Genomic DNA, 10,189 nt, shown 5'->3' with positions numbered 1-10,189 from the left:
CCCCTCTTGTAATACAATATTATTTCCCATAAACATGCCTTTCCCATGTTTATGCCTTTGTTCTTGTCTAGTGGTGTCTTTTTCTTCAACTTCCTAGTGCGCAGTGTAGCAGGTCAAAAGAGCAAAAACACTCCAAAGCTGAGTAAACCATGAAAGGAAATACATATTTTAAAAAATTGTTCATACTGATGGGGTGCTATCACGCTGCCTCACCTTGCACACACTCACACCCTTTTGTGCACAAAAAAGCAGCCATGTTTGAAGTCAAACATATTTTGTAAGATGAAGAGTTAATGGACATTGTGACAGGATGGACACTTGGAAAATGTCTGCCCTGACAGGAGGGACATGCATAGGAGGACATCCAGCCAATCACCTTCCAGGATCTTAAACAGGTCGACTAGCATCTTTGTCATTTTCTTTATTGTTTTTTTTTTTTTAAATCTCTTTACAGAGGGACACGAGGAACACTGACCAAAATCGTCCACATGCATGATTCATCCTCTTCTTTTTCCCCCTCAATAATAACAACACCACATGTATAGATTTATTTAGAAAGTCCAAGTCAGTGGATCATGAGGATTACAAAAAAAAAAAAAAAAAAGGAAAGGAGGACAAATAAATAACGAGGGCCGAAGCATGTTTGTGTGCTTTTTCTTTTTTCCAGTCAGAAGGCTCCACCCACTTTTGACAGTGGGGGGGATGACGGGGCTCGTCTCGAACAGAAACACATCTAGTAAAAAAAGGTCCTACCCAGGTGGTACAGACAGACAATATTCATTTTTGTAGCACAACACCACGATGACGATGGCGAGGTGGTCTCGGGCGACGATGGCGGTTGGGAGGAGGGGCGGGACTTCAGTAGACCCAGGAGACAGGCACCCACTGGGTGCTGTTGCACACAAGCTCCACGGCCTCCTCCAGGTGGCCGATGGTGTCGTCGATCTCGTTGTTGATGATAGTCTGGTCGAAATAGTGCGCGTACGTCTTCTGCAGGATCTCCGACTCTTTCTGAAGACGCTGCAAGGACTCGTCCTGAGCGAGGGGGGAGGGGCCAAAGTTAGTCACATGCCATCATCTTTGGTCATCTTTCCCTTTTTTTTTTTTTATTTTTTTTTTTAAATAGGACAGCTTTAACCTTGATACATTATTTTAATTATAATTATTAATTATTATTATTATTATTATTATTATTTTTAAATGTTATTTACATTACTTTCCATAACATGTAACTATGTAACATGTAACATGTAACATGTAACATAACCGGTAACTTTATTGTTGTAAAATTACAAACTTCCTTTCCTTACATGGCATGCTGTTATTGTAATATGACAATTAAAGTTTGTAAAAAATTGACTTGTAATATTATATTGAAACTCAATTCCTGTAAAATTACGGCATGCAAACTTTTTTTCTTGTAATATGTCAAAATGCACTTTATTTCTTCAGTCTTGAAAAATACAAATTAAGACACAAAATTTTGAATATTTTGGTGACGTTATTTTTATGACTAACTTAGACCTTTTTCTACCTTAGAATGTTTTGACTTTAACAAAAATACTAAACTAGATTTTCATATTACTTCTCCTCTATACAATTTTCTTGTAAAATTATTACCGTGTTGTTTTTGTAATAACATCTTAATTCTCGTAAAATTGCATCATTCCCTCATTACATTACTTTTGTATTAACATAACATCAAGCCTTTATTGTAAAATTATGACCTTTTTTATTATGTTAAATTACAACTTTCCCACAATAACATTATACTACAACTTAATGTTTGAAAAATTACACATAATTTTGCCTTTATAATTGAAAAAACAACAAAAGAAATAATTTATTTTAAAAATATTTTTCCCCCTTTCATATTCAATTCAATATTACAGCAACAATTTGTGTATTGTGTATTAACTATTATCATAATTTTTCCTTTCTCCTTTAGAACTATAGTGATGGCAAATTATGACTATCCTTGTAAAATTAGGACTGTGCTCTTTTAATGTATTCTTCCCAAATATTATGAATTCAGTCTTGAAAAATGTGTACTTTATTCTTGCAAAAAACATTTTGTTGAATTAATTTGAAGATATAAAGGTTTTGCTGTGCTAAACTGCTTGGTCAGACTTGCGTGGCATCAAAATAGCAGCAGGCCATGGGAAAAAACAACAACATTCAAACACACACAATGAAGAAGCAGTAACGATAGGCTTGCAGGTGTCAGGTGGTACTTACTGGTAGCGTGCGACACCACCTGGGCGTCTGGGCCGGGCACCATACAAACACGCATGCATTGTGTGCAAAGATAAAGCAGCAATCAAACACACATGCGGACACGTGCACGCATGCAAAGACATGCTCAAGTTTTCATAAGTGAATTCAACAAAGCGTGTGCGTGATGTACCTCGTCGATGCCCGGCGTGATGGTTGGTGCCGCGATGAAGACCACGTACGGGGCAAACTCGGCAGTGCGAAGGACTTTCAGTGCCTGTCAGAAACATCAAACGTGTGTATTCATGACATCATTTTCACATTTGTGACATTTTTCTTGTAAAATTACACATTTGTTTAGTCAAGTACTGGAGTGACGCCAACTCACAAGATTTAGTGGCTGTTCACGTGACAATCTTTCCAAGATTGTTATACTTTTTTCCTGAACATACTTCTGCTCATTTTCAATACACATACTGGGTGTTACACGTTTGCTGTTGGATTGTGTGCTTCAGACTGTCCAACTAAAAGTCTGTTGAATTTCGCTGTGGTGGCCATGATAGCGAAGTCCAACTGACCCTACGGTAAACAGTTAAAAAAAAAATCCTCTTTGGATTTGCAATCTAAAATGGTGCAACAGTACCCTCTGCTGGCGGTTTGACTCATTACCACTCCTCAAAACGCTTGCAAGTTAAAGGGCGAGCACATGTCAGCCCCTCCTCCTCCTCCTCCTAATAATAATAATAATAATAATAATAATAATAATAATAAATTATCAAATGACATGAATCAATATTGACACCGAACGTTTTAATTAAAAACTGACAACTTAAGTTGTTCTTGGCATTTAATTGTTGTAAAATTACAATCAATATTCTAATATTAGGACTTCTTTCATAATGCAAAAACTCTATTGTTGTAAAATTAATGTTTTGTAAAAGAAATGTCTTTTCTTCTAAAATTGGCAATTATATTTTTTTCCCATGACTGAATAAAAAATACTTTAAATTTTATTTTTGGCTAATTTTACAAATATATTCTACAGAAGCGTATTGCATTTACATGGAAAAAAAAAAATTTCTGACTATTTTTTTGGGGAGTGTTGTTTTTTTTAAGTTTTTTTTTTTTTTTTTTACTGTTTTATATATATATATATATATATATATATATATATATATATATATATATATATATATATATATATATATTTTTTTATTTTTTTATTTTTTTTTTCTGTCTAAAAATAATATAATAATAAAAAAACGGGGAAAAAAACAGGACAAAAGATTAATCACAAAAACAGGAGAGAAAAAAAACTATTAAAAACAAAAAAACAAAAAAAATTATTATGGGAGTAACAAGATGGCCCTGTGACTTCAACGGCTTGCACTGGCGTGAATGGGCTATCGGCAATCCAGTCATATATACAGGTCAGTGGTCTGCAACAAGTCACTTCAGAGTTCAGAGGTAAAAAAAAAAAAAAAAAAAATACATGGAAAACAGAAGTTGGTGCTCTGTTTTTTTTTTGGAATAACTTTTTTTTCTTTCTGTTATTCGGAATTTGTTTCTCTGTTTTTTGTTTTGTTTTTTGTTTTTTAAATAATTTTTTTCTCCCGTTTTTCTGACTAATTTTTCCTCCTGTTTTTCCTGAATAATTTTTTTCCTGTTTTTTTTTAAATATTTTTTTGACAGAAAAATATTCAGCAAAACATATAACAAATATTTAGAAAAGCACAATAATAATAATAATAATAATAATAATAACAATAAAAAGAAATGCTAAAAAACAAAACAAAACAAAAAAAAACAAAGCTCTCCAAAAAAACTAGTCAGAAAAACAGGAGTTGTTGTTTTTTTTTTTCCCCCCCAAGTGAATGCAATATGCTTCCGTAATATTTACATAAAATACTTAATAATAATACTTGGGCTTTTTTAATGACTTACAGATAATAGTAAGATTTTTAGTAACAGTACTTTATTATTAAGAAATATAATGTGACAATAACTTTACAACTTAATTTGTTTTTCCGGTCATAATGTAACTTTCTTTTTGCAAAGAGTTGTCTTTCCTGTAATATTGTAATAGGCCATCCAAACACACGCAGACCTGCGGCTCGACGTCCAGGATGGCGACCAGTCCCTGTTGGTGGATCTTGCGAATGGTCTCGAGGCGCGTGCCGTACATGGCGTCCTCGTGGCTGCCGTACTCCAGGTACTCGTTGTTGCTGATGTCCTGCATCATCTGGTCGTGCGACACGAAGTAGTAGTTCTTGCCGTTCTCCTCGTCCTTCTTCGGAGGTCTCGTCGTGTCTGCGGCAGGCGCACGCACGCAGCAGCGTAACACACCCGATGCTTCCACAAAGATTTAGAGCGTGTGTGTGTGTGTGTGTATGTTGTCTCACGTGGGATGGGATAGGCGAATCTGTCGGGGTGTTTGGTGATGAGCGTGTTCTTGATGTGTCTCCTGCCCACGCCGTGAGCACCTGGAAAACATTTCAGTTCAAATCAGATGAAAAGAAAAATACCACAAAATGTGTTGTTTATATGTGTTTGTGTTACAAATAATAATTAATTTGACAGCTCTGCACAAGGCCCGGTGAAAAGTCAAAAATGGTCTCACCTAACAAAACGAGCGTTTTCCTCTTGAAAGCGGGCAGCTTAACCACTTCCTCGTAGGTGACCAGATCTAATTGGTCAAACACTGAAGGGGGCGGAGCAAAGGAGAACGCGTGAGCGTGTGCAAAGGCTGACAAAGGTGTGTGGGACAGTTTTCCTGAACATAAAGACTCAGATCCAAACCAAGCAAATATCACATATTTATATTGAGGTTCAACACATTTAATGTCATTATTATTATTATCATTTTAAGTTACTAGTTTTGATCAGTAACTAATCGAGGCATACACACACAAAAGTCGCACAAAGCGGCTTGAGTCTTCTGTTGTTTGGGCACAAACAACAGAAAGTAAAGTGAAAGGCCACCAGAGACAGACAGGAAGTAACCCGCTGGGGAGCTTTCAAAGTAAAAGCATGGAGAAGGAGAAGAGAGTGACGTCCGCAAAGGTTACTTACATGCACAGAGGTCGTTCAGTAGGAGCAAGCAAGAGAGATGGACAGGAGGGTTACAACAGCAGTTTAATACACGCACGCACACATACACACACAGAATGCCTGTGAAAATGCACACGCAAAATGTTGATACAAGTGTGTCATTTGTATCAGCTGCTTGGCAGACATTTTAAAGGCAATCCGAACATGCAAACAGCACAAACACAACACTAAAGTTTGATGTTATCAGCAGGAGATGATGTTCTTTGCTATACATTTCGTGTAGTTCTCATTTTAGTTTGCACGATTCAGGAGTCAATTTCAGTTTTGAGCGACAAAACTTCATTTCATTTCATTTGGAAGTGCAATACTATACATTTTCTGTTCCAAATACTTTTGACAATTCACAATCAACTGTGATCAGTCATAATGCAAACATGTACTTGCTCACTTAAAATGTTTGTTTTGTTCTTGTTTTACTCATATTGCATGACTGATTTCTGTTCTATGTACATCACTTTGTTTGCAGCAATGCCTGTTTTAAAGTGCTTCATAAATAAAGTTGAGTTGAGTTGAGTAAATGATGTAATGAAGAGCAAAGGTCACATTTGACTGGTCTGGCTCACTTGACTTAATCAAATCAGGCTGTGCGGGGCCACTGGACTACAATGGGTTTGATTTTGTCATTGGAAGACCACAAGCACAAAAGAAAGTCAAATATGACAATGGTGACAGACGGGTGACCTCATGACATCATACACTTTTCATGAAATAACCAAATGAAGATTATCTTCATTCATATCTACTGTATATCATATCTTTTTGTTTTTGGTGCTGCACGTGGAGAAGAGCCCGACTACCATGTCGATTGTACAAAATGACTGCACATGAATGAATAATATACCCAATCGACTAAATACTAATATAAACAAGCACAGGCATACTGCACATATACTAATAATTCATAAACCCATGCACCCATACTGCAAATAGCACACAGTCCCAAACTGCACATGTATTTCCAAACATATGCACCTAAACTTGCTGTACATATCATACTGCACACATGAACAAAAGTATACAACAAACAAACACTTTTAACACATACATGCAAATATACTTCACTCATATTATTATATTTATCTTATCATACAGGAATACATGTGCACATGTATCGGATACGCATGCCCATAGAGTATACATACATGCGTAACTAAACCTATTGCACGTAAAGGAAACCTGCATACACACAACACAAGTGCACACGCAGAAACATGTATTCATCCAAATATACTGCACATGTACCAGCACAAATTCATATACATGTACAGTACAAATACATGTACAAACACATTCTCATATGATGACATTCTCACATTCTCACCTGTGATGTATTAAAATATGTTCCAATATTGTACACAAAACATACTGCACATTCATTTTTACATCAATATTATTATTCAACATGCACTTATACATGCTCAAATATACTGCACATGCTCAAATATATACTGCACAAGTACTAATATATGTACAAACGTACTGCACATAGTTATGATTATGAATACACACAAATACTTCACATGCTCAAATATACTACACATTCTCACACTGCAAATGTACTAACATTTTGCACATGCACTAATACAGTGGCATGAAAAAGTATCTGAACCTTTTGGAATTTCTCACATTTCTGCCTAAAATCACCATCAAACGTGATCTGATCTTTGTCAAAATCACACAGATGAAACAACAGTGTCTGCTTTAACTAAAACCACCCAAACATTTACAGGTTTTCATATTTTAACAAGGATAGCATGCAAACAATGACAGAAGGGGGGAAGAATAAGTAACTGAACCATCACATTTAATATTTTGTGGCCCCCCTTTGGCAGCAATAACTTCAACCGGACGCTTCCTGTAGCTGCAGATCAGTCTGGCACATCGATCAGGACTGATCTTGGCCCATTCTTCTTTACAAAACTGCTGTAGTTCAGTCAGATTCCTGGGATGTCTGGCATGAATCGCTGTCTTGAGGTCATGCCACAGCATCTCAATGGGGTTCAAGTCTGGACTTTGACTTGGCCACTCCAGAACGTGTATTTTGTTCTTCTGAAACCATTTTGAAGTCGATTTGCTTCTGTGTTTTGGATCATTGTCTTGTTGCAGCATCCATCCTCTTTTTAGCTTCAACTGTCTGACAGACGGCCTCAGGTTTTCCTGCAAAACATCCTGATAAACTTTTGAATTCATTTTTCCATGAATGATTGCAAGTTGTCCAGGCCCTGAGGAAGCAAAACAGCCCCAAACCATGATGCACCCTCCACCATGCTTCACGGTGGGGATGAGGTGTTGATGTTGGTGAGCTGTTCCATTTTTCCTCCACACATGACGTTGTGTGTTCCTCCCAAACAATTCAACTTTGGCTTCATCAGTCCACAAAATATTTTGCCAAAACTTCTGTAGAGTGCCCAAGTGCCTTTTTGCGAACATTAAACGAGCCACAATGTTTTTTTTAGACAGCAGTGGCTTCCTCCGTGGAGTCCTCCCATGAACACCATTCTTGGCCAATGTTTTACATATAGTTGATGCATACACAGCGATATTGGACTGTGCCAGTGATTTCTGTAAGTCTTTAGCAGACACTCTAGGGTTCTTTTTTACCTCTCTGAGTGGTCTGCGCTGAACTCTTGGCGTCATCTTTGGTGGGCGGCCACTCCTTGGGAGGGAAGCAACAGTGCCAAACTCTCTCCATTTGTACACAACTTCGCTGACTGTTGATTGATGAACATCCAGACTTTTAGAGATGGTTTTGTATCCTTTGCCAGTTTTATACAAACCAACAATTCTTGATAGCAGGTCTTCCGACAGCTCTTTTGAGCGAGTCATGGTGCACATCAGACAATGCTTCTCATCAAGACAATTCTAACCAGGTGTGTGTTTTATAGTGGGCAGGGAAGCTTTAAGCCACTCATCAGTGATTGGGCACACACCTGACTTAAATTGTTTGGTAAAAATTGGTTTCAATTGCTCTTTAAGTATCCTTAGGCAGAGGGTTCAATTACTTATTCCTCCCCCTTCTGTCATTGTTTGCATGCTATCCTTGTTAAAATATGAAAACCTGTAAATGTTTGGGTGGTTTTAGTTAAAGCAGACACTGTTGTTTCATCTGTGTGATTTTGACAAAGATCAGATCACGTTTGATGGTGATTTTAGGCAGAAATGAGAGAAATTCCAAAAGGTTCAGATACTTTTTCATGCCACTGTACATATATAAATTAGGGCTGGGCAATACATTGAATTCATTTGATTAATCGGGATTTTAACAATCGAATCGTTTTGCTAAATTTTGAAATCGAGTTATGTCTTCTGGATTATTAAAAGCTGTTCTTATGTTCTCTTATGTTATTGTGAGTTGTAATATTGGCAGAATGCTGCATGGGAGTTTTCCAAGACATGTTTACAATAGCTACCAACTATTTAATTGTGGCATTTAACTCAATCACTCGCAGCCATTTTCACTGAAGGAACCCCCTTTGCTCGCGGCTGTTTTACTGGATTTTGACTGATTTTGCAAGGCCCACACACAATATTGTGTTCAATTTTTCTATAAAACGTGGAACCTACCAACATTAAGTTTAGAGTCTCTTCTTACATCAGGAAAAAAAAAAGTATACCTGTATCTGTTTGTGTTTTGCAGCAATTATCATTAGAATATAGCAGAGTTTCATCATTATTCACATTCCTGGTTAAAACACTGACAAAAAGAGCTTGTTGCTACATGGCTTTGGCTATAGTCTCTTATATGCTCTGTCCCAGCCCCCTGCTGGCCGTTTTTTGTAATAACTACCATTGCTTTAAGCCACCTCTTCATGTCAGAAGGTGCATCAAAGCGAGAAAAAAAAAAAAAAAAAGAGAAAAAAAAAAATGTTTACACGTTTTTGGGTTTGAATGAGGTAAGTACCAACTATGAATGTTTTAGTTTTGTTAAAATTGATTTAGAATCAGTATACATAATTATTGTCGGAACATTTTGCACAGGAATTATTTTTGACGAAATGAAACCTTTTAATAAATGTTTTTTGACACTGAGATTTTATATTTTGGACACTAAGATTTTAGATTGTGGCCATATCTCCCAGCCCTAACGTAGATACATGTTACATGTACTAACGTGCTCAAATATACTGCACATGTATGAACAACAAATGTAGTCAAAAGTGCGCATAAACAGCACATGCATCTGTTCAGCGCGTTTGTGTGCATATGCGTGTGATTTTTTTTTTGCATACCTGCATTGTGCTTGGCCAAATACTTGTCTTTGTACTGCTTTTTCTTCTTGCCGAACCAAGTGCAGCTGGCCTGTTGCTCCTGCTTGGTCTTCTCCATGGCCATGCACGCCACACGCCTGCCGCACAAACACACGTACACACAAGTCACATTCAAAGTGAAGCGCTTCATAAACTCAACATCCTGCAAACAAAATGAGTGAGAGTGTTGGAAAAGTACAATTAATATAACACCCTCAAAGATTAAATTAAAACTACAGTGGAACGTCAAATTAATGGACCCTGATTTAATGGATTTCGGATTTAATGGACAGAAAAAAAGTGTCCAGTCCGCTCAAAATGTCCCTTTTGTAGAGCAGTTGTCAAAAGTTAGTTCCAGAACTTTCCGCTGTTGTTTACTAGAGCAATCAAGAGGAAGGCAGAGACTGAACATGGACTTTCAGATTGTGCCACTTTTGTCACAGGCGAACAATTATGGACCAGATCCAGCTAACTGAGTGACGGCCATGTTGGTAGGGGCGACATTCCCATCCAAAGCAATGGGAAAACACGGACATTAGCTTAGCTTAACGCCCGTAGGAACGCAGCTCAAGAGAGCCAAATCTACCTTATTATACACATCTGTTGAGCATGCCATA

At 37.1% G+C, this 10,189-nt stretch overlaps 1 protein-coding gene across 17 annotated transcripts in view; it reads right to left on the bottom strand.

Moving 5' to 3' along the window:
• Window positions 1–401: 401 nt before the first annotated feature.
• The window catches only part of caska (calcium/calmodulin-dependent serine protein kinase a), a 124,833-nt gene continuing 115,045 nt past the window's right edge, over window positions 402–10,189 (bottom strand). For 7 of the 17 annotated variants that reach the window (XM_077536217.1, XM_077536209.1, XM_077536213.1 and 4 more), the window contains 7 exons: window positions 9,555–9,670; window positions 4,835–4,915; window positions 4,617–4,697; window positions 4,322–4,524; window positions 2,408–2,491; window positions 2,239–2,265; window positions 402–1,035 (listed from right to left, as the gene is read on the bottom strand). In XM_077536217.1, coding sequence (XP_077392343.1) covers window positions 859–1,035; window positions 2,239–2,265; window positions 2,408–2,491; window positions 4,322–4,524; window positions 4,617–4,697; window positions 4,835–4,915; window positions 9,555–9,670 — 769 coding nt within the window. In that variant the 3' untranslated portion in view covers window positions 402–858. The remainder of the gene's footprint in view (window positions 1,036–2,238; window positions 2,266–2,407; window positions 2,492–4,321; window positions 4,525–4,616; window positions 4,698–4,834; window positions 4,916–9,554; window positions 9,671–10,189) is intronic. The other 10 variants (XM_077536212.1, XM_077536218.1, XM_077536221.1 and 7 more) reach the window with 3 other exon arrangements.

The sequence above is a fragment of the Festucalex cinctus genome, chromosome 11 (genome assembly GCF_051991245.1).
Source record: "Festucalex cinctus isolate MCC-2025b chromosome 11, RoL_Fcin_1.0, whole genome shotgun sequence".
In the NCBI taxonomy this organism is placed as follows: domain Eukaryota; kingdom Metazoa; phylum Chordata; class Actinopteri; order Syngnathiformes; family Syngnathidae; genus Festucalex; species Festucalex cinctus.
This window is presented reverse-complemented; position numbering and strand designations above follow the sequence as displayed.